Source organism: Silurus aristotelis (assembly GCF_946808225.1).
Source record: "Silurus aristotelis genome assembly, chromosome: 8".
NCBI classification, from domain to species: Eukaryota; Metazoa; Chordata; class Actinopteri; order Siluriformes; family Siluridae; genus Silurus; species Silurus aristotelis.
The window spans coordinates 17,428,255-17,454,089 of record NC_139581.1 but is presented as its reverse complement, the minus strand read 5'-3'; the positions used below and the strand labels follow the sequence as shown (position 1 = coordinate 17,454,089).

At 39.0% G+C, this 25,835-nt stretch overlaps 1 protein-coding gene across 7 annotated transcripts in view; it reads left to right on the top strand.

Annotated features, from left to right (window-relative positions):
• Positions 1-25,835, top strand: part of mark4b (MAP/microtubule affinity-regulating kinase 4b) — a 39,320-nt gene that overhangs the window by 1,604 nt on the left and 11,881 nt on the right. For 6 of the 7 annotated variants that reach the window (XM_083549300.1, XM_083549299.1, XM_083549304.1 and 3 more), the window contains exons 2-9: positions 9,949-10,146; positions 11,132-11,185; positions 22,141-22,189; positions 23,057-23,122; positions 24,373-24,443; positions 24,708-24,764; positions 24,938-25,174; positions 25,356-25,475. In XM_083549300.1, the coding sequence (XP_083405426.1) occupies positions 9,949-10,146; positions 11,132-11,185; positions 22,141-22,189; positions 23,057-23,122; positions 24,373-24,443; positions 24,708-24,764; positions 24,938-25,174; positions 25,356-25,475 (852 nt within the window). Of the gene's footprint in view, positions 1-9,948; positions 10,147-11,131; positions 11,186-22,140; positions 22,190-23,056; positions 23,306-23,546; positions 24,444-24,707; positions 24,765-24,937; positions 25,175-25,355; positions 25,476-25,835 lie in introns of those variants that run through there. The other variant, XM_083549303.1, reaches the window with a different exon arrangement.

Sequence of the window (25,835 nt, the reverse complement as noted above, 5' to 3'; positions counted from 1 at the left end):
TCCTTTTTTCTTTCTTTTTTTTTTTTTAGCTAATGACTCTCACTTTGTTTGTCTATTGCGATTTTAATATTAGCTGCAGCTACAACTTTCTGCTCTGCTTGAGTGGTGGGAGGCTTTTGTAGGCAGTCCACCTCCAGGTTTGATTTGTTGTACATTCTGAGATGCTTTTCAGTTCATCGCGATTCTACCGAGTGACCCGTCTGGCAGTTCTTCCCTGACAACTCTCATCAACTAGCTGCTTTTCTGTACTGCTGCACATTAATACTCATATCACCATGTCTGGTTTCAACAACCATGCCAGAGATCACTGAGATCACCCCCCCCCCCCCCCCACACACCCCCTTCCCTGATGGTTGATGTGTACAATACGTGAGGCATATGAAATGCACTCCTGCTACATGATTGATTGAGTGATTGCATGAGTGAGTAGGTGCACAGGTTTCTAATAAAGTGCCGGGTGAGGGTATATTTCTGTTTTAATACTACTTGCCTGTAGGTTTAATGATGTCACATATGCAATTGCTTAAGACAAGCATATTGAACCAATTATTTTTTTTATTTATACTGAAAAATAGGAGAAAGAGCTCAACATTCTTTCAGATATTCTGTAACCTCAGGGATGAACCGGTCCCACTTTTTCCACAGCATTTGAGTTTTAATTATCAGCTGATACCCGATACTGATCTGATGCTCACTTCTTCGTAAGTAACTGAGCCTTCTGTATGCAGCCTAATGAAGTTGAGCAAAAGCCTTAAAAAAGGGATTGGAGCCGGACTTAAAGACGAGTCCTGTGTTCGTGTGTTTGAGATCTGTCTCATGTCTGTCTACACTGCATGAAGTTATGACCATTTCAGGCCGGTGATGTTGGCAGTAGTGAAAATTCTCTGTATAGATATACTTATTGTCCACTTGATTAGGAACACTTTTACACCCAAACTCATGCTATCAGCCAGTCATGTGACAGCAGTGCATAGAATCATGCAGATTCACTGCTTTTGGTTAATATTTGTATCCAACATCAGAATAAGAGAGAAATGTCCAAGACATGGTTGTATACCCTGAATATCCAGAGGTTCAGTTTTTAAAGGTACATACTAACTGAACCTAAAACACCTTTTTACTGGTGACAGACTTTTTATATGGAACACAAATTGATGTAACTGTACAGTATTTTCCCCTGCTTCCAAACATTTTATATTCCTGTTACTTCTGTGTGCTTTCTTTTCTTTTCTTTTTTTTTTCTTTTTATTAAATATAATGTGTACTTTGTGGTATTTGACTAACAACATCTAATCTTGTTTTGAAGAGCTTGTTTGTAGACAAATATTTGTAAATGACCCCTGGGGTTTAAATGTGTTGTCAGACTCCAGACCCACTCATTTACAGTTCTGCTGTTTGTTGTGTAACACTCCTACTTCAGAAGCCACTGTCGGTGTTCATCAGTACAGTTAGTTAAATATAGCATCTGATTTATAATGATTACTTAATACTTTGTAAATATAATCTCCTACCATCTGTTCTTCCTCCATTTCAATGACTTGCTGCCATATATTATTGAAAGCTCCAAATGGTCTTACAAACGAAAATGAGGCGAGATCACAATAAAATCCTTGTTATAGCAATAAGTAAAGTCGCTTCACATTTCATGTAGTTCAGACTGTAACAATAGCTATATATTATCCAGAAAAGATGACGTAAAAAGTGCACGTCGTGCTCCCGGTATTACTTTTACCCAAAGAAATAATGGCACAAGCCGTATCGTGAGTCCATGGAGATTGCAATAGATGTGACCCGAGGCTGAGGCTGAGACAGAGGAATTGATAGCGCATTAGCAAACACGCTAGGAAGTACGTCAATGCAGGGAAACCAGTCTGACAGATTACACAATGTTTTTGCCTGACCACAGAGCAAAAACTGAGCGAATGTACACAGGTCATGTCAGTCAGGTGACAATCCAGTTATCTTCTGCGAGCTTCCTAAGAACGACATGATGCGGCAATCAAAAGCTACAGGCTCATCTTTCTTGCACTGACTGGCTTATCTGTCGCGAATAAAAACAGGTTAATGGAGATATCGGCAACAACAGCCGCCATTTCATGACCAGTTACATGCTTAAAAGGAAAGAAGTTTCTTTTCTTTGTCTCTTTGCATCAGACGTTTTGGGTTCTTCAACTCAAGATGGTATCAGTATTAAAGAGAAGTCACTTATAACTTTTGCAATACCACTTCTCATTACTGTACATGTGGTTTTTGTGGCAATAGGAAGCAGTTTAAGCATTTCAGCGTTAGTTTTTTGGTTTTTTTAATGTTAACGATACATGTACTACTAAACGCTCAAATAGTGCAGCCTCAACGAGCTCTTCTCAACAAAATTTGAATTGTAAATATGTATGGCGCAGGATGTACTTTCACCCATTCCAAAAGAAACCTATTGTTGGATTATATATTATTTTGGCCGTAGTTAATATTCCCCAAAAAATGTTTTATATTTTTTTTGCTGATCCTTTTAAACTTTTAGTACATACTCTCGATAATCAGGGAGATATAGAACACAGGACAGTTAAAGTATAAAGTGTTGTGAACAATAAACAGTGCCGTGAGCAGCACTGAGTCAGAGCCTTTTGTATTGATTTTATACGTGTGTACAGTTAGAGGTTCCTGATGTCTGCTTGGATTTTTCCTGACCTAGTTTTTTTTTTTTTCTCCCCCCCAACTTAACAGCAAACAGGGAATTTGAGCCTCAGGGTGTTCGGACTGGACATGTTGTGTCCACTTAGGGTTCCTCTGAAAAAAAAAAAAAAAAGCCAGACAACCTGCCATTAGCTGCATACCACAGCTAATCTAACCCAGAGTTCAGACTGTGGAAAAACTACAGCCATGTTTCTTGAAACACACTGAATGTGAGCAAGCCCTGTTCTGTAATTAAGTAAATAAGAGGTGGCATGGAACCGTTGACAAAATATTTACATTTAAAGACTCCCAGGTATTTGAATTCGTCCGTTGTGTTGTTTGAAATCATGAGCACGTCATATTGAAATGATGTGCATCTAAACAGCCGAGCCAGATAGCGACAGAGATATGTCCTGTTCACAACTATTATATATAACAGCCTCATGATAAATGATTGCTGTGCTCATAGCTGTTTTAAAGCACAACATTAAACATGGGTATATGGATATTTTCACAATATTCTGGATACATTTGAAAAACACATCTTTTTCTCCAAAATTGGAGAAAAAGAGATTGTTTTTCACAATCTCACAGGTAAATACAGACAAAGTCATTTTTAGTCTTTGTTGTGTGAACTGAGAAACTGAAAAAAGAATTTGTGACATATTTTGTCATGTGACCATTCGTCTTGAAACAAGCTTTATATAATAAAGTTTTATTGTCTTGGGTTACATGCAGCAACAACTCCTTCTCTTCCTCTGTTTAAACAAAAACAGAGGAAGTTTTTCTTTGGCATTGCTGCATCACAAATAATCAGTAAAATAATAATGGGTTGATGCAGGCTATGGCTTGATAAATAAAGAGAGAGAGATATAGAAAGAGAGCGAGAGAGAGAGAGAGGGGTGGTTGATGTGGAGATGATGAAGCAGAATGTAGATAGGATTAGTAAGGAGGAAGTGAGAGCAGCTATTAAGAGGATGAAGAGTGGAAAGTAGATAGGACCAGATTGCATACTGGTAGAAGCATGGAGATGTTTAGGAGAGATTTTAATTGTTTAACAAGATTCTGGAAGGTGAGAGGATGCCTGAGGAATGGAGAAGGAGTGTGCTGGTATTGCTTTTTAAGAATAAGGGAGATGTGCAGACCTGCAGTAACTACAGGGGAATAAAGTTGATCAGTCACACCTTGAAGTTATGGGAAAGAGTAGTGGAAGCCACGCTGAGAGAAGAGTTGACCATCTGTGAGCAACAGTATGGTTTTATGCTGAGGAAAAGCACCACAGACGCATTATTTGCTTTGAGAATGTTGATGGAGAAGTATAGAGAAGGTCAGAAGGAGTTGCATTGTGTGTTTTTGGATTTAGAGAAGGTATACAACAGTGTGCTGAGAGAGGAGTTATGGTATTGGATGAGGAAGTCAGGTGTGTCAGAGAAGTATGTGAGGGTGATGCAGGACATGTATGAGGACAGTGTGACAGCAGTAACGTTTGCAGTAGGAAGGACAGACTGGTTCAAGTTGGAGGTTGGACTGCATCAAGGATCGGATCTGAGCCCTTTCCTGTTTGCAGTGGTGATGGACAGGTTGACGGACAAAAGTCTCCATGGACTATGATGTTTGGGGATGATCTTGTGATTTGTGGTGAGAGTAGGGAGTAGGTGGAGAAGAGCCTGGAGAGGTGGAGGTACGTGTTGGAGAAAAGGGGAATGAAAGTCAGTAGGAGTAAGACAGAGTACATGTGTGTGAATGAGAGGAAGGGCAGTGGAGTGGTGCGGTTGCAGGGAGAAGAGGTGAAGAAGGTGGAGGAGTTCAGGTACCTGGGGTCAACAGTGCAAAGTAATGGAGAGTGTGTTAGAGAAGTGAAGAAAAGAGTGCAGGCAGGGTGGAGTGGCAGGAGTGATTTGTGATAAAAGAGTATCTCCAAGAGTGAAAGGGAAAGTTTATAGGACTGTGGAAAGACCTGCGATGTATGGTTTAGAGACAGTGACATTGAGTAAAAGAAAGGAGATGGAGTTGGAGGTTGCAGAGCTGAAGATGTGGAGATTTTCATTGTGAGAGACGAGGATGGACAGGATTAAAAAACTAGTTAAGTAAAGGGACAGCGCATTTACAACATTTTGGGGACAATGTGACGGAGGTGCGATTGAAATTGTTTGGACATGTGAAGAAAAAGGAAAAAGAATGCTGAGAATGGAGCTGCAAGGGAGAAGGAAATGAGGAAGGTTTAAAAGAGCCAGATTTAGAGCAGTATAGAGTATGGAGTAGTATAGCTTCTTATATTTTACACATAGAGACAGCGGTTTTGGATCTATCCAGATTAATGTGGCGGTAGTGTACAAGTGTGACATTTCCCTGTTAAATAAATTAACCATTGTAAGCTTTGGGAGATATGTGCTATAGAAGCATGTCTTAGTTTATTCCCTAAAGCTGTGGTCACACTACACTTCTCCTTCCATTGACTCCTCTTCAACATATGAATGGCGGAGTCTAGAAGCACCAGCTCAGTGCAATAAAGTTTTACATTCAGCTGCGCCACAAAGTTCATATTTGGTGAACTCTGACCTTCATTTCACGTGAAGACGAGTGACCGATAGGAGACCAATACGTCACAGTATGACCTCTTTAGGAAATACAAGATGAAGAACAGCTGATTATAGCAGCGTCGCACTGTCACGTTTCGTTGCACACAGTTATGGGTGCTGCCCACATTCACAGCATGCATCTGAAAAAATGCTGCCTGCTGAAAGTGTAGTGAGACTGCTGCTGTCAAAAGTAAATCATCCCCAATCAGTAACAGTGCAAAATGTTTGTGGACTCTAGACCATAAGATTTATGTGCTTTTTTAACACACCATTTCACATTCAGTTCCTATTCGCTGTTATAATAACCTCCACTCTTCTGGGAAGGTGTTCCTCTAGATTTTAGAGTGTGCTTAAAGATCTGTGGTTATTCAGCCACAATAGCCATAGTATAGTTATAGTAATATAGGTACTGATGTAGCGTGAGGAAGCCTGGGGTGCAGTCAGCATTTCCTTTCATCCCAAATCTTCCACTCCAACCCATGTTAACCAGATGCTGGAACAGGTCTGGGTCTCCTAGTTCAGATCAAGGGAAAATAAAATTCTACTGGATCCAAAGGAATACTATACAATTGTGTGCCTCCAACTTTATGGTAACAGAAGAACCACCTAGCTGTAAAAATCAGGGTCCCAGTACGTTTGTCCATGTGGTGTATATCCGCTAGTGTTTGTGTTTTTCCAGTTATAATTAACACGACACAAGTGATTTCCTGAATTCCAGTTCTGCACCAGGAGCGTGTTAATAAAATTGTTATTGCACTTAGTATTGATTTGCTGCAACGGCAACAAGCCTGATGAACCGGCTCGATTTGATGCTGCACATGTTCTACCTTGCTTCTTCCAGCATTATCAAAACCACAAACCTTTGAGTAGTTTAAAAGGACGGCTGACTGTAAACAGCATGATTCACTGCTTTTGCCTGTCCAGGGACTGCATCATGATTCTGTTTGCTGTGCCGATTGTGGCGATTGACAGCTGATGCTGGTGGCGTCCCTTTGTGTATTCGGCGAGAGCGATGAAGTAGGGGGGATGGGTTCTCTGTGCACCGTACACTTACCAGATGGGTCTCAGCTGGGGCTTTTTGTTTGGCTCTGTGATCACATGCCAAGGTGAGACTTCCCAAGCCATCTGAGTGCTCCCTGTCACAGACTTTCAGGCAGTTAGTCTGTCGGAGCAGGGTATTACTTTGCAGGGATGTTTTGTCATGTCGACAGTGGAAACCGAACAGTTCTGGGTTTTATTTAGACCCGGACATTTTAGTTGTACAATCAGGGCGGAATCAGTAGCTTTGCTGTTTGGCTGTTTTTTAGGTTCATCTAAGACGGTGGTTCCCAATGTGGGGTACATTATGTGTGGCCAAGGGGTTTGATTAAAGTGGTGAAAATCAATTATTACATTTTAGCATAATCAACATAATTATTTCCATTAAAAATGTTTTATAAAAACATTTATTGCAGGGTTCCAAGTCAATAATATCGACTCAACTTTAGCAGGTTCTATGAGTGGAAACTTCAGGAAAGAGGCTCCAAATAGACAAATTATCATTGTACACTTTTAAATAGTGACCATGAAATAAAGCTGTACTCGGCTACGAAGTACTGATCAACCCTTTATGTAAAAAAAAAAATCACAGAAGAGAAACCTTTTGATACGCCCCTTCCAACCCAGTAAAAACCCAAAGAACACTATACGAAATCGATTTAAATGAGTAAATAACACTATTTCACTCCATAACACCTAATTATTAGACAATTTTAATGAGATAAACCTTGATTAGAAATGTTAAAACTAGCGTTTTGAGCAGCTCGCGGTTGCTCACGAGCCGATCTGAATGAGAGTCGCCGGTCGGAATGAAAGTTGCGAGCATGCGAGGTAGCAAGCGCTGAGGCCACGAGCTCCGAGGTTCCACTGTACATCAGCAGAATAGGACATAAAAATAATAATGCCTCTTTAGGTCACACACACACACCCTTGTAGTTCTAAAAGTGGATACCCATGACATCCTGTCCTGTAGCATCGCTGGTGCATGTTGTCAAGTCACCACTTTCAGATATATGAAGCTAGAAGAGTTGAGAATGAGGAACTGGCCTGTGCAAGTTTTAACTGCAATGCCAACATGAAAAACAGGACATGAAATGGAGGGAGAAGGGTTGATTGAAGTGGTCGAGAAGCAGGATGCATGGTTAAATGTGCAAACCCTGACCTGTCCTGACACCCTCATGGGTCTTCGTGTCCTACACCACACAGGATGATGCTCAAAGCAAAGGTCTATTGTCCAACATCAGGGTGTGGACCGAAGCACCAGAGGACTACAGTCGAGCGTCATTTGTGGCGAGAAAAGATTGATGTGGTTTAGAACACGATGACGTTCCACCTAGCTCGCCCGAGAGAATGAGAGCGAATAAGCATAATGTTGTTAATGGCATGTTTAAATCAGATGTTTCAATGTTTTTTATGAGACAAGTTACTTTGGAAAGATTTAGAGTTCCTTATGTAGAAATGGCGGCGGAGAATAAAGAAACTTCATTTGGGTTTAACGTCACGTCCGCTCCGCCTAGAACGCCTTTTGTTTCCACACAATCGGCGAACATCTTTTCCATTTAAAGATGTTTATCCTCTTGTTTGAATTCAGATTTCTGCCACATTGAGCCGTTCTAGCAACAGAAAACTGGTTGTTGTTTTTCTGGTTGTTCCTCCTTGCTTTGTAGGCTAATTCCCAGATCACTTTTTCTGAGCACAATGGGGTTAATAATGAAGAATTGAAATGCACCGTCAATTTGGCATCTTTTTGATATGTACAAGGTGTGCCCTGGGTGTGGAGATCCTTTCCCCTCCTCCCAATTTGCTTTTACAAATGGAGCTCTGCTTGCAGTTGATCCTAACCCCATCATCCATCACTCTACCCCCACAATCCAGAATAAATTGGTGTGGCAATCAAAAAGGCAGGCTGTGAGAGAATCGATGTGCTCTTCTTGAAAGGGAAAATAAAAGGGGGTGGGCTGGTGGAAGGGGACACTCAATAGATGGAAAAGTATGCCAATGTGATTGAAGAGAGGTACAGTTTGTGTGTGAAACGTGTTTAAACCTGTGAGAACATGAAGTGTTGTGAAGGCACCTGGTCTTCCTGTTTAATAAGAAATAAGTATAGGACTGAAGGTGATACTCATTCTGGAAGACAGGAAGTGACACAGTAGTAAAGAGATCGGCCCTTGTGGGCGGTGGAGGAGTTCAATCCATTTCACAATGATTGGACTAATGGAAATGGTGTCGGATATTCATGGGCCAGTAAACCTTCAGTCATTTGTGGGGGGTTTTCTCTTGTGAGTGTGTAGCCAGTGTTACTGTTGTCGCTTTCGGGTATGCGGTCCAGCTTTTCCTTCGTGTTTTTTTTTTTGTTAAATGTTTTTCTTTTTTCAGTTCAGTGAACTTTGGTGGTCTGTAAAGCGAAATAATTAAGCACCAAATAAATGATACACTTCTAAATCACACAATTTTTGCAGTGCTGTGTAATATTCTGAACTTTTATCATTATTAGCTGATGGTAAGTTGATTGAAGCAATAAGTATTTTGAGTAGCCACAGTAATGCAGTAATGTGCTGTGCATGGGAACTAATAGCTTAATAAAAAAGTTGAGTTAATGGGGAACTGAAGAAATGTCTGCCCACAGCAGCTTCATGATTAGTCCGAGGAAGTATTTAAACCACTTGTTTATATTTCCCCCCACCTACTGACTCGTACCTGATTTGCATAGACTTGAGAAAATCCACTTTTGCGTTGTCGCTTACCTCCGTCACTGAAATCATGGCATCACTTCGTGCACGTACATTTACATAAATAAATTGTTGCCTGTCACTTTGACTCTTGCTATTGTGAGCACAGGCTTAAAGCCATTCTATTCAGGTATTTATCAGCCATATGTAATGCAAAAGAAGCCTTGGAATGTATTCAAGTATTTAAACAAGATCCGTTCTTACTCACCACTTCCTGATTATATTTATACCATTGGTAAAGACTTGATATTTACTGTCATAGTCAAAGCCACAGGCACCTTTTTAGCAATAGAAGTGAAATTTGTGTAAAGCTTTATAAAAGAGAAAATGTCACAAAATTGGTAGCTAAAGAGAAAACTTTAGTTATTGCAGATTATTAAGGACATTGAGATCAAATCCAATTCTATTAGACTCTATATTCTTACTGACAAGGTGTTTTTGAAGAGCTTCAGTATGTTCAAATAAAGTACAGGTGTAATTCTGGAGCTGACTATGTGCTGAGATATCTTATCTCTTTACTATGTTGCAAGTATAATGAGTACTGGGCTAGGACTAATTGAATGCATACGTCACCCCAAAATTTACTATACGTTCACGTGGGCCAACATGAGAAAATTCAACACGGTGGAAAGAATGCTGCTCTGACACTTAGCATCAAAGTGCAAGCCCGGTTTAATAGAGTAAGACATTCCAGAGTAGATTAGATCTTAAATGATAGCAGGCACCAAGATGCAGGACTGAACCTCAAACCTCAGGAACTATTAGCAGCTTGGGCAGGAGAGATCATTTACACACCTTGAAAAAGTGCTATTCAAATGTCCAATGTTCTTCATGTTTTGCCCAGCAAAGTACACTTCATAAACCGGTTACATTTAGCCATTATATCCAGAGAAACAATTTTGTGATTTGTACTGTTTTTGTTCGTTCTGTAGCATGCATCACTGTCTGCCAGTCGCTCGGACAAGGGCTCAGCCTGGTCGAATCGCTCGCTGGGTGCACGCTGCCGCAACTCCATCGCCTCCCTATCGGACGAGCATCCTCACATCGGCAACTACCGGCTGCTCAAAACCATTGGCAAAGGCAATTTTGCAAAAGTGAAGCTGGCACGCCACATCCTGACTGGCAGAGAGGTAATGTTTTATATAATGTGTTCAGTCTTACGGTAGATCCATAAAAGGGATGTCCAATTTTTTTCTTGAATTTGGCTCGGTCTTAAACACCTGGCTCTTTTCCATGTTTCTATTTCTAAATTAAATTCACTTTGTGGAAAAAAGAAAACAAGTTAAAGAGCCAGGTTAATTGTGAGGCACACAACTAATGTTAGTCAAGATTTGTTAAAAACCTGATGTGTGAAATTCAAAACACTTTAAACGATCATTTTCCCTTTCGAGCCCGTTCCTCGATCTCGCCAGTGTACACAACGTCCAGCCTCCGTACCCTACAGCGGCTTGCGGAATTCCATTAGAGATTTAGAAACGCCATGAATTCGCTTTCCATCATTAAAATAGGCTGTTCATTTATTATTGCCATATTTCTTTATTATCAAGATAAATGAGCCTAATGTTTGTTGTACCGTATTAAGGAAGATAACATCGCCTCGCAAATAGCTCAATACCCAGATAGCTTTATGCTAAAATTGATAGGAGACACAAATTCTCACCGTTTTATTGCAATTGGCATTTTCTCCAGCGGGCATCAAAACGTCTGTGTCTCCCATGTGCTGTCTGCCTCACAGTGTTATTTATAGGTATTTGAACCTGACCTGTGCTTTTACCCATTACTTAAGACCCAAGTTACAACATTATAATCACCTGATATTCATTGATATGCTGACAGGTTTTTTTGTAATGAGTTTTTCAGCTACCATGATAATGTCCTTATCATTACATACAATTCTATGAATGAATAATAAGAGTGTAACAGGGCTTCAAGATTGGATAAGGACATCCCTCATATAGAAGACGTAATATCTAGGGTTTTTTCTCTCTCAAATGAGACAGACAGTGTTTGCATTCTGCTATACGGAAAGTATGTGCCCTTTTTATATGCAAGGCATATGTTAATTACTGTGTCATCCCTTTCAAGTCACTTATGACCGTTGCATATTATTTTCAGGTCGCGATAAAGATAATTGACAAAACCCAACTCAACCCAACCAGCCTGCAAAAGGTAAGAATCAGAACCTATCTGCCTATTTGATTTGATTGTAGTTTACATATAACTAAATGTGACAAGGTCTGGAAATGGTCGAGTATAATTCACAAAGAATTCCACTTCAGAGGTTTATACTTAAATAAAAACTGAAAAAAACTTAAACCTTGACCTGTGTGTTGTGATTGGAAGCTCTTGTGCTCTGGTGTCTTTGGACGATGCTTTAAAGCAATGTCAGGTGATGAACTGATGAGAACAGCCCAAGCTCACCATCGTTTGCATTGTGTAATCTCCGCAGTTTGCATGAAATCTGGACTGATCCAGTCTGTTGTTATGATTTCTTTCATTGAAGCTACATACAGAAATGAATCCATGGCTAAATGTCAGCATGGATCTGGTGAGCTGTACATTTTATAATAAGCAAATGTGTTTGCTCATTCTTTCTTTTTTTGTAATCTTAGGGTGTGCATGGAAAAGTCCAACAGTGGTTAGATTTGCATAATAGGCACAAAGATTACATTGACATGTTCTGATGGAAGACCAGCACTAGTGAAATTCAAAAGAACATTAAGATATTCATGTCTAAAATCTTGGCAGGGTAACGACTACATTTAAGCAAGTATGTGGTGCTAAATATCACTCGGTGCTGTGGTCATGCTGGAACCTTTTATTACCCTTTTAAATTCACAGCCTACTTTTTAATTGTTAATTTTTAAACGAGTTACTTGGCAACCTCTATGACTTTCTTTTAGTGACTACAATGAATACATGCAGTTGAATATATATATATATATATATATTCATATATATATATATATATATATATATATATATATATACAGTGAGGAAAATAAGTATTTGAACACCCTGCTATTTTGCAAGTTCTCTCACTTAGAAATCATGGAGGGGTCTGAAATTGTCATCGTAGGTGCATGTCCACTGTGAGAGACATAATCTAAAAAAAGAAATCCAGAAATCACAATGTATAATTTTTTAACTATTTATTTGTATGATACAGCTGCAAATAAGTATTTGAACACCTGAGAAAGTCAATGTTAATATTTGGTACAGTAGCCTTTGTTTGCAATTACAGAGGTCAAATGTTTCCTGTAGTTTTTCACCAGGTTTGCACACACTGCAGGAGGGATTTTGGCCCACTCCTCCACACAGATCTTCTCTAGATTAGGCAGGTTTCTGGCCTGTTGCTGAGAAACATGGAGTTTGAGCTCCCTCCAAAGATTCTCTATTGGGTTTAGGTCTGGAGACTGGCTAGGCCATGCCAGAACCTTGATATGCTTCTTACAGAGCCACTCCTTGGTTATCCTGGCTGTGTGCTTCGGGTCATTGTCATGTTGGAAGACCCAGCCTCGACCCATCTTCAATGCTCTAACTGAGGGAAGGAGGTTGTTCCCCAAAATCTCGCAATACATGGCCCCGGTCATCCTCTCCTTAATACAGTGCAGTCGCCCTGTCCCATGTGCAGAAAAACACCCCCAAAGCATGATGCTACCACCCCCATGCTTCACAGTAGGGATGGTGTTCTTGGGATGGTACTCATCATTCTTCTTCCTCCAAACACGTTTAGTGGAATTATGACCCAAAAGTTCTATTTTGGTCTCATCTGACTACATGACTTTCTCCCATGACTCCTCTGGATCATTTAAATGGTCATTGGCAAACTTAAGACGTGCTTGGACATGTGCTGGTTTAAGCAGGGGAACCTTCCGTGCCATGCATGATTTCAAACCATGACGTCTTAGTGTATTACCAACAGTAACCTTGGAAACGGTGGTCCCAGCTCTTTTCAGGTCATTGACCAGCTCCTCCCGTGTAGTTCTTGGCTGATTTCTCACCTTCCTTAGGATCATTGAGACCCCCACGGTGTGAGATCCTGCATGGAGCCCCAGTCCGAGGGAGATTGACAGTCATGTTTAGCTTCTTCCATTTTCTAATGATTGCTCCAACAGTGGACCTTTTTTCACCAAGCTGCTTGGCAATTTCCCCGTAGCCCTTTCCAGCCTTGTGGAGGTGTACAATTTTGTCTCTAGTGTCTTTGGACAGCTCTTTGGTCTTGGCCATGTTAGTAGTTGGATTCTTACTGATTGTATGGGGTGGACAGGTGTCTTTATGCAGCTAACGACCTCAAACAGGTGCATCTAATTTAGGATAATAAATGTAGTGGAGGTGGACATTTTAAAGGCAGACTAACAGGTCTTTGAGGGTCAGAATTCTAGCTGATAGACAGGTGTTCAAATACTTATTTGCACTGTATCATACAAATAAAAAGTATAAAAATCATATATTGTGATTTCTGGATTTTTTTTTTTAGATTATGTCTCTCACAGTGGACATGCACCTACGAAGACAATTTCAGACCCCTCCATGATTTCTAAGTGGGAGAACTTGCAAAATAGCAGGGTGTTCAAATACTTATTTTCCTCACTGTATATATATATATATATATACATACATACACATACAGTACAGACCAAAAGTTTGTACACACCTTCTCATTCAAAGAGTTTTCTTTATTTTCATGACTATAAAAATTGTAGATTTCACACTGAAGGCATCAAAACTATGAATTAACACATGTGAAATTATATATGGAATTATATACATAACAAAAAAGTGTGAAACAACTGAAAAATGTCATATTCTAGGTTCTTCAAAGTAGCCACCTTTTGCTTTGATTACTGCTTTGCACACTCTTGGCATTCTCTTGATGAGCTTCAAGAGGTAGTCACCTGAAATGGTCTTCCAACAGTCTTGAAGGAGTTCCCCGAGAGATGCTTGGCACTTGTTGGCCCTTTTGCCTTCACTCTGCGGTCCAGCTCACCCCTAAACCATCTCGATTGGGTTCAGGTCTGGTGACTGTGGAGGCCAGGTCATCTGGCGCAGCACCCCATCACTCTCCTTCTTGGTCAAATAGCCCTTGATGCCTTCAGTGTGACTCTACAATTTCCATAGTCATGAAAATAAAGAAAACTCTTTGAATGAGGAGGTGTGTCCAAACTTTTGGTCTGTACTGTATGTGTGTGTATGTATATATATGTGTGTATATGTATATACTGTATATGTATATGTGTCCTGGTGCAGGGTGGTGCTTGGGTGGGTGGTGGAGTGTGGAGCCCCTGCAGAGAGATGTAGTCCAGTGTACTGCAGTATTACAGTTTCACTGTCTCATCAGCACTATATCTCTTGTTTGGCGTGCACCAGATCACCAGTGCTCCACTCCCTTTTCTTGTAGATAGTCAGCTAGTTAGATCTCTCACTTCCTCTTCTTTGTCTCAGACTAATTTTTTCTCTTCATTTATACCTTTTCCTACTCGATTTGCACTTGATGGAAATATCTAACCTTTCCTATCAGTGATCACAACAATCAAAATATAACTTATGATAATGCAAATTATATTTTATTGGGACATTTGGATACATTTGATTTAATTTACTCTTCTTGCTTTGAATTTCGTTTAATAAAAAGTTGTTCTCTTTTTACTTTGACGGTTTTTTACATTACTCACAAGGCCGTCAGACCGCCTGCTGACTGCTGCACTAGTGGGAATTTATCTTTGCTAATGGCTATTGAGAGCGATGTATCAATGTTTAAGTCCTTTAGTCTCATTCTCTCACGTCATCTGTGCATTCTGCTCGAGCACAAATGTCAACTTGCAAGGTAACACCATCATGGGTGCCATTATGCTTGTCATTTTGCATATTGTGTACTAGTCAAGTCATGTTTTTGCCATAATTTAGTGCATCATATAGCTGCATTGTGTTTGTTGTCTATACTACTGAACATATTCTGACAATTTGACCAAAATGACTGAAAAGAAGTGCTCCTCTTTTTTTTTTTTTTTTTTTGTGACCGTTATTACTTGTGTTTCAGAGTGTTGATGTTTTTCCTCTATTAAGCAACATTGTAATTGCATTAGCAATGTCCCCTGTGGTCACTGTGGTAGAAAACTGCTAACTTCACAGAGGAATAACAAAATACAGCACCCACAAACAAATGAGCTTCACAGTTACTAAGCATATCACAAATATACCAATATAGAGACATTTCATGTGCTTCAGATAGTAATAGTCATGGATTAACATGTGTTGTACCCTGTTTATATAGCAGTATAACGGTCTTATTTGTGTAGCATTTGAAATACCCAGTGTTCTCGTGATCAGTTGACTGAGTGGTAGCACTTTTAATTCATCTTGTTTTACTTTTGTTTTAGATCTCACCATTCTAAACATATTTATGGTTTACAAATCCCCAAAACAGAAAACATTATTGCACATTTCTCTCTCCATTTTCCACTGCCCCCCTCCCCCCATCATTTTTCAACTCCCCATCAATTGGTTATTTGCTCTCATTGCCACTTATGCAACAGAGTTAGTGCTGCTTCTGTAGAAAGTATTGAACGACTAAAAACAGGGCAGTGTGTGCATTCGTCTCTACAGAGCTGCTGTATTTTTTATCTTATTTTTTTTAACCAACTGTAAAAGTCTACTGTCTCTTGTGAAAACCAGAATACCAGATCGGAAGCAGCTACAGCAGACTATGTGTATGTTTTGTTCTCATAAACATTCTCTGCCCAGCCCCATCCCAAAACAGGCTATTTAACTAATGGGTTTTTTTTAAACGAACTACGATTGACGACCAGTTTTACACACTAATGCCTAATAAATAAATTAAGCAAAGTACCATGGTGGGCCTTTTGCTTTGAGGATTTATATGTGCCATCCCTTACTCACATGGCCACTGCTGTAGATAATGCTCTTCACTGTCAAAGTGTATCGATTAAGACTAAGCCCCATTGAACTGACCAGGCAATAGAATACTGTGTAATCTGAGAGGTGCCTCAAACACAGGACTGGATGTGAGCCAGGAGCTTCATTCTCTCTTTCCTTTCTCCATTAGACCTTTCATCCCATTTTAGTCATAAGACCCAATCAGCTGATCATAGTCTTTTTCCAAGTAGTCAGATTTCTGCAAGTCTTAGATTGTTACCTACTGGAAGGGGTTGGAGATAATGCTGTTTTTTGGACCATAGGAGTGCTGCTTTAATAAAATTTAGGGTGGGTGGGGGGGCGCTTTGGGAGGCCACTAGGGTGAAGGGCGATAGGGGGTTGGGTATCCTTCATTCAAGTTCCTGCAGCAGGAGCTACATTCCAGACAGACAATGGGGGTATCAGAACTCAGGGGGGTGGGGACCTCCAAGGAGATGTGATATAGAAACAAGATATTGAGAAAGCAAGCAACCATGGAAGGCAACAAGACACCAAACGTACTATTTGTTTATTAGGCGTATAAACATGATAACGATTATGAATCCATTTGAATTTTGATGGACTGGACTTGCTTCTTGTTGGGTTCTGTAAATTTAATGGTGTCTCATGTCTTTAAAGTATGTAAAATGTTGGAGAAACTGGAAAACAGGTTGAGATTTTTTTCCTTTTATGATTATTAACAGATTGCTAGTATTCAGAACCAGGCACAGATGCACTACAAAATGAAGTCATTGTATTGCTTTGTGAGTCATGTCACCCAATTATTTCCTTGGAAAATATTATTTGTCTATTTAAAATACACACACCATGTACTACAGTACGTCAAGCTTGAGCGCAGAATGTGCCTCCCTGTATTATGTATATTTAGCCTAATTCTCCAGAACAGGAAGAGTGTTAGAGAGTGTTAGGGATAGAGAAGCTAGAAATATGCTGTACAGCTCTATTTGGTGTTATTTCTGTTCTAGATATCAGAGTTTAGCAAAAAAAAATCTATATGATTTGATGTTAGTGTAGTTTTGAATTTGTGCATATATAAATATATTAATATAAATATAATTTCTTAAAAATAAAATAAAATAAAATAAAATAAAAAAAAGTAATACACAATACATAATCATGCAGGAATATTCACATAAAAATAGCTTTAAGCAACACCAAGGCAGACATGTTGAGAATTTACCATTTACAGTAGCTGAAATAAGCACTCTTAATAAATGGTGAGCAGAAAAGCACTTCAAAACAAACAAGAGTTGTAGATCAACCAGGAACAGAAATCTAGGGCTGTATTAGGAACAAAGTCACATAAACTAAATCTTTGATGGCTGGAATAACTTGTTCAGGTGTCCAGTTGCATGGATGTTTGACATGAAAATGAAATTAAAGTTTATTAGTAGTGCTTTCAAATTGTGTGTCTTTGTCATTGTATTTGGCATTGTAGTGCTGGCTAATTCAACCTGAATGAGCCGGTGTGTAGGCGTTCTTATTAAAGCGGCGCTTATTGTGTGACACAATTAGTCTCAATTAGACTCTTGAAGTAATTAAAGTAGCTACACAGTCAGAAACTTTTAACCTATAAATTAGTTGTAACTACAGTTTCAACATCAGCAGCTGTGTCAGGGAGCACAATAATATCTATAAAATGTTTACAATCATGTTGGTTGTAACTAAGCAACTGTCACTTAAACAGTGCCAGTGTTTTGCTAGTCCATCATTTATCTACTATGTGGACACCTGACCATCACACCCTTATTACTTAATTTCAGAGTTGACAGCATACAGTTGTATTGGGAGGTGAAAGACATTGGACTTCTTATAACAAGGTCATGAGTTCAAATCATTGGGCTCTTGAGCACAATTGTTGGGCCCTTGAGCACAATCCTTAACCCTCAATTGCTCGGTTCTGTAGAACTCTAGTATTCCTCTCACAATCCTGAACTCAACATCTTTGGAACGAACTGAAATGTTGATTGAATGCCAGGTTTCTTTATTTAACAGCAATATTGTGGATGAATGAGCATAGACCTGAGAGAGAGAGGAAAAAAACTGATACAACTTTATAAGATGCTTTGTGTAAATCCTTAATCCTACTGGACTGTGAAAGAGGAAAAACACAACAATGGAATTCGGCTCAGGGCTCGATTAGTAATGTCTTGCTGTAACCTGGGTTTGGGGGGAAATTGTCTGACAAAGACGAGAGCGATAGAAGTAGAAGTGCCTCATGCTAGTGAAGTATAATGAAATTGAGAGATTGTGGAACAGGGAAAGAGAGCGACAACAGAGAGGGACTGGGCTGGCTGTAATCTTGGATCACCATAGTAACAGTGACGTATGGCTAGTGTCTGGGAAGTGAACCAGGAAGTCCTATCTTTAAGAGACAGAAAAGGAGGAAGGGCTGTACAAAGAGAGAAATAGAGGGAGGAGTTGTGGCCTAGCAGGTTTATTATCTTTAGTGCTCGGGTGACCAGCTGATGAGCTTGTCTCGGTAATTCAGTCCCTGTAGATGATGTGTGTCTGCAAGTGTTTGTAGAGGAAGGGTGTGGCAGGCATCATAAGGACATGAAATTTGGTGTTGTCCTGAGTTAGCATCACCACCTGACTCTGAACTTGACAGATGTTTCAAACAGACATTATTCATTTTTGTTATATCATGTGTGTGTACATGTGTGAGCTCTGCTTGTGTACAGGCTTGTGTACATGTGTAAGCCCTGTGTATGCTGCTAATCCTCTTAACATTATCTAATGCACCTTGTCTCTCACAGTATTGTGTGAATGTGTGACCAATAAGTCTTTTGGTTAATTCTTAATCAATAAAGGTTGATGTGAAATACAGAATATGGAAGTAAATGTTGGAAATGAGCTGCATTATCCTATAAAGCATGAGTACATATTTCTAGAAATGGGACAAAAATCTGTGAATATCTGACCGTAAAATAGCCCCCTTTTGCTGTTATAAAAACCTCTTCTGGGAAGAAGTTCTACTAGATTTTTTGAGTGTGCTTTTGGAGATTTCTGCTCATTCAGCCACAGGGTGTTAGTGAAGTCAGGCACTGATGTAGAATGTGGAAGCCTGGATTGAAATAAGGATGTTTAATAGGGTTGAGGTCAAAGCTCTATTACAGCACTCTCTAGATCTTCTACTCCAACCCATGTAAACCATATCTTCATGGGGCTCACTTTTTTCACATGGACATTTGTCATGCTGGAACAGGTTTTGGTCTCATAGTTAAAATTTCGTTACAGCATCCAAAGACGTCCTATGCAATTGTTTGCCTCCAAATTTTTTTGATGACAGTTTGGGGGAAGAACCAAATATGACTGGAAAAAAATCAGGTGTCCCATTGCTTTTGTATATTCACTTGCTAAGATTTCTCAGTTTGCAGTAAAGTCCGTATTTGATGACTCAGTAGGTTTCCTATCACAGCCATTCATCAAACTGATATTTGGCACAGATCACAGTGTTGGTCATTGAGTTCCAACACTGCAGCGGATTCAAATTTCTGCATCCGCTTTGATCTCATACAAAATTCTAACAGTCGAATCTGATTGGTCAGAGGTTGATTCAATTTAGCTCAGCACCTTTGACAGTAGTATTGACTATAACGCATTCAAATATATCTATGATTTGTGTTAATGTTATAATTTCTGTGGTAACAACTCATTAACCGAGACTTGTACAGAGGCTCTAGCATGCAATTGCAAGCTACAGTTTAATACTAAACTATTCATGACTTGACCTTCTGACTATCGGCAGCCAAAACATCCAGAGCTTGAAAAACAGACTGGTGAGGGAATAATTGTTTATAGGTGCTATAATGTAAGTGAAAACAGGATGTGTCACATGGACATTCTATAACATCATATATAACTATAAACGGTTGTGGGTTTCCTGTAAGAGCACACAGTGATGTTAATGATTTGTCTTTGGGGTTTTTTTTGTTGTTTTTTTACACTTAACCAATGCATGACCAATCTCTCTCTCTCTCTCTCTCTCTCTCTCTCTCTCTCTCTCTCTCTCTCTCTCTCTCTCCCTTTCTCACTCTCTCTCTCTCTCTCCCTTTCTCACACTCTCTCTCTCTCTCTCTCTCTCTCTCTCTCTCTTTCTCTCTCTCTTTCTCTCTTTCTCTCTCTGATCCATATATATATATATATGTATATGTGCATACACAAGTTCATTGCAAGCTGTGTACAAGTAGGTGTAGTCTTCCAAACTTCATACTGAAGTGTTATTTTCAGCTGTTTTTTTTTAAACAGGAGTGAAGTGTAAGGACGATTATAATCTTTTATCTCTAAAAGACATAAATAAGGAACAGACCTGCTCAGATACCAGTTTTTTCAGGTTAGAGTGTGTTGACATAAAGAGAAGAGAAGATTATTATAGGATCTAAGCAGGTATCATAGAGGGAATCATTCATGATTTCAGCATGTAAAGAAAAGCTTCTGCTTCCAGGAGGAAAATATTTCATCATGGACAAAGTAATGTAATCCATGGCTGGACATCAAAAAGCAGTTCTTTAATATTTTAAGAGTGCAGATGGTAAAGCGATAAAGCATTTATATTTACAACAATTCATGAGACCTTTTGTTCTTCTTTGGGCTTTCACCAGGCATGAATGCTAAGCTTTTAGTCATGTGAGCTCATGAGCTCTTCCTCGTTCTAATGGTCTTTATATTTTTCTGCCACCCTGTAATCAAAGATACTTTGTGAAGGTACTTGAGGTGGACATTTTGGTGCTGACTGAATTCTTTCCAAACACACAAAGTCACCCAGGGAGCGAGATAGCAAGAATAAGAAGAGAAACAAATAAGTGTCTGTTACTGAGAAGAGAAACAATTCTTTGAGATTCTTGAGAACTTTTTCAAATAATTACTAATAATAGTCAGTATAACTATTATTAGTAATTATTTGAAGAAGTTCTCAAGAATCTTTCTACCTTCTCTGTAGTGTAGATTACTGTAGACCAAATTCACTGCATATTTATTTGTTATGGAAATCAATTACCACAAAAGGCTTCACTTTAATGAAATCTTCCACAACAAATGCCCTCGTTATTATGGAAGCTTTCATGAAATTTGCTTTCTTGAAAGTGTGCAAACAATTAGTGTAATTCTTTGTTTCTCTTCTCGGTAACATAGACACTTATTTGTTTCTCTTCTTATTCTTGCTATCTCGCTCCCTGGGTGACTTTGTGTGTTTGGAAAGAATGAGCACTAACAATACCAAATGGCCTTTCAGCTATCTTCACATTCCTTTCAGTCTGTCTATCCCCCCCTCCCTCCCTCCCCCTCTCTCTCTCTCTCTCTCTCTCTCTCTCTCTCTCTCTCTCTCTCTCTTTTTTTTTTTTGCGATAGTGGTATACATTTGCTTTTTTTTTGTTGGACTTTTCCTTTTTTTTTTGTACTGCAATATACTACAGAATTAAATAATCTTAAGCAAAACAAGACTGAGGTTCAATACTTAGGAGTGCAAAGCAAGCATTGCCCCCACTGCTACCGCATTAATTTTTTCCCACTGCTTATAGTACTGTCTTTGAGAGATTTCCACGGTAATCATACACGTTGTAGTGACTCCCAGCATTTCTACCTGCTCAAACTGAACATCCTTTTACCATAGAGAAGAAGGGTTCCATTTTAAATTTGTTTTCATTTGGGTACTTGCATAAGCCATTTTACTTCTCAATAAGTATCTGGATTAATACACACACACACACTCACACTAATACAACACAAATATTTTTGCGCAAATAGCTGCTGTTGAACCATTACCAGACATTTATTATATATGGATAATATATGTGCACTTTTATGCACTGGCTGATGCTGCATTCTTACCATGCTATTGAATAGTTGCACCAAATGTTGTTTGCACACGTGCCCTTTTTAAAACAGCAAATTTCAAATATTAAACATTAAACAATATTAAACAGCCAGAAGAAAAAGGAGAATAAAGTAATGAGGCATAAAAAAAAAGTTATAAATATTTGCAGTGTGTGTATGTATGTATATATATATATATATATATATATATATATATATATATATATATATATATATATATATATATATATATATATATATATATATATATATATATATATAAAAAATGAATATTTACATAAGATAAGAAATGGTACTAAATTGAATACAATTTATTTTCTTATCTTCAAAACACTTTTTGCTTTCTCTTGCAGCTTTTTCGTGAGGTACGGATTATGAAGAGCCTTAACCACCCAAACATAGGTGAGTCTTTTTAAGCATGTGCAACCCCACTCTTCAATTCATCCTCACTCCTTATTTCATCCACGCATTGAAGGCTGCAGTGATTTATCGCTAGCTCTACAACAGCTGAGGTTCTGCGTACGTGAGATGGATGGCATGACTGTGAGATCTGGACAGTCACCTTTGTCTCAGGTCTTTAGCCTTTCTCAAAATAAGCTGATCTTTTTTAAGCAGTTTTATTCTCAGCATGGGTGGACTATGCAGTATGCTCAGGGTATATGGTTTCCTCATCTTATTTGAAACATGATGCTTACACAAACTTACAGAAGTACACACACACACACACACACACACACACAGATTTTCAGAAACCCTCAACAGGGTCTTGGTAAATTGAATTGCTTTAGTAACTCACAAAAAGGGACTGTATAAATCCCTGTGGTACACAAACAGCGTAATATTAACAATTAATTACAATATGCATCAGCCACTTTTCATACTGTGACTTCCAAGCTGTAATTTTGACCTTAAGAAAAGTGGTTTGAAATAGCAGGAAATAATCATACTGTCCATGATGGTGTACCTCTGAATAATGTGCATATGCTGAACCTGTTTTTTTGTAAATGTTGTGATTCACCTGATTCAGCACACTGCGCTGTCGGCTGTTAATAGTACAGTAAGATTCTTTTTTTTTTTTATGAATGGTGTGCACACTTTATAAATGAAGTGTGCACACCATCATACTTAAAAGAATACCTGATTACAGGAAGAATCGTGACTAGCTTCTTATTAAAGAGCTCCAATTAATGAATAGTCTAGAAGCAGGCTATGAAAAATGCTTTTCTGAATTGATTCTAAATCAATGTTTGTTTGTTTTTCACCCCACAGTTCAGCTCTTTGAAGTGATTGAAACGGAGAAGACACTGTACCTTATTATGGAGTATGCAAGCGGTGGTAAGGAACACAAGTCACTCATACTGTGAAATCAAGAACAGACAGAACCATTACCTCCTCTTTATTAATACACTGTAGAATATTGGGGTTTATTTACATTTGCACAATTAATACACATTCATTAACATTTTTCACAATCCTTAACGACAAGGACAATTTACGGAGCAATATTAGGGAGCATAGGTAGTTGGTTTGGTGGGTCCCTGGAGGTCTAGTGGTTAGGATGCCTCGCTCTCGCCGCTGCGGCCTGGGTTCGATCCCCGGTCAGGGAACCAACCCCAGCCACTTTTAGTGCCGGTCCCAAGCCCGGATAAATGGGGAGGGTTGCGTTAGGAAGGGCATCCAGCGTAAAAACGTGCCAAATCAAACATGATGATCCGCTGTGGCGACCCCTAACGGGAGAAGCCGAAAGAAAGTTTTATAGGTAGTTGGTTTGGACTAATGCATAAGGGATATCAATCTTTATATGATTTTAATGCACAATGTGAAGGCGAAGAAACTCTCCAGGCGACGCTGTGGATAATTACTTGAATCTTGAATTGAAGTACATTCATTTAGGAAGGTATTTAAAGTCAACAGGGCATTTAAAACCGATGCTATTTGTACGAAATTGCATGGTGTGGTATAAAATGATATTTTAAGGTTCGGTATTATAATGACATATATTACATATATTTGAAATTAATGTTTAAAATGTATTACTATACTCAGTATTTTGACTTTGTCTTGATGTTTAACAGTTTTAAAAGTTCAGATCTCTGTTTTTCACTCTCACCTCTGTTTTAAATATTTAACCAAAATCTGAAAAACTTGCTCTCACATGTACATGTAGAGTGTATACAGCATTACATTATCATCATTCTGTACCACCTCCAGCTGTGTCATTTACAAGCTCAAACACGTAGTCGGACGATATTTCTCCTGGCCAAGACACACGCATAACAAAATAACGTGTGCGTCATATTAGTTATGCCCTAAGCTCAGCTCTTTTTGTTTGCACGCCACTGGGTGTTAATGTTTAATATCTTATTGTGTCATATTTATCATTTATGTTATTGTGAATATGAAAATATTTTAAAAATATTTTATATGCGTATCTATTTACAGTTACAAGGGAGATTTACATACAGAGGCATATGTGGATAGTTGCAATTTATTTGTATTTATTTATTTTCAACTGGGGTTGTATATGTGTAATGCAAAGTAATATGATGTCTTAATAAATCATTTTTTCTCCTACTATGTGACAGGTGAAGTGTTTGACTACCTCGTGGCCCATGGGAGAATGAAGGAAAAAGAGGCACGGGCTAAATTTCGACAGGTAAATTACGCTGCCATAAAGGCAAGGCTTTAGTGTTTTTTTTTTTTTTTTTTTAACCTTTTTTTTTTTACCTTTTTTTTTTAAAGTAGACTGACAGACTACTTTTTGCTTATTCGGTATATTGTTATATAGAAATAGAAAGGTTTTTTTTTCTCTTTGTATATATTTTTCTTTTTTTCCTGTCATACCAAAAGACAACTGAATGGTAATGGTAATGCTTATTTTAATATTCTTTTAGTTTGATCTTTGTATTGTCTGTTTCAGATTGTATCTGCAGTCCACTATTGTCATCAGAAGAAGATTGTTCATAGGGATCTGAAGGTTATTATTGTTTCTGGTGCCGTCTGTTTCTTTGAAAGTTGCATGTTATCATGTTACACATACTTTCAGGTCTTGCATCACATTATTTCTGCTATTTTATCTATTCATACTTGTTCTCTCTCTCTTTCTCCCTCCTTTTTTTCTTTTTTTTTCTTTTCATTGCTATGTCTCAGGCAGAAAACCTTCTGCTCGACGCAGATTCCAACATTAAAATCGCAGACTTCGGCTTCAGCAACGAGTTCACACTGGGCAGTAAGCTAGACACGTTCTGCGGCAGCCCACCTTACGCCGCCCCTGAGCTTTTTCAGGGTAAGAAGTATGACGGGCCCGAAGTGGATATCTGGAGCCTGGGGGTCATTCTGTACACACTGGTTAGCGGATCACTGCCTTTTGATGGCCAGAACCTCAAGGTGAACAAGTTTTCTCCTTGATTTTTCTGCCCACGTTTGATCTGTTTGTGGATCATGATTTATTTGTACATGTTTATGCAGAGCAATCTGACCACCTGGCTGCCTTGGGGCTGTTGTTTGCCCTTGCTTAACCTTACCTGCTAGAATAGTTAAAGTCTGGACTCTGTTCTTTTTCCGATAGGAGCTGCGTGAGAGGGTGTTGAGGGGAAAGTATCGAGTGCCATTCTATATGTCCACTGATTGTGAAAGCATTCTACGCAGGTTCTTGGTGCTCAACCCTGCCAAGCGCTGTACCCTAGAGGTAAGGAGGGCACACTGCAGCTAGAGGCGGTAGCGGTGGGAGGTGGTAGCTCAGTCGTTAAGACATTGGACTTATCGTCAAGGTTTCAAATTCCAGCACCACCAAGCTACCACTGCTGGCCCTGCTACCCCTCAACTGCTTAGTTGTAAGTCGCTCTGAATATGGGCGTCTGCCAAATGCCATAAATGTGAAGGTAAATAAATGTAGAGCTTTGAGTTAGTGTTGTTTGTTAGCATTTAGCAAACTCAATGATATACAAAATAAAAAAGTGAGAAACTCACTGCTGCATATCACACAACAAATAATGTAATGTTTTACATTACGTAACAAGTGCAGTAGTGTGGAATTTGGTTACATTGG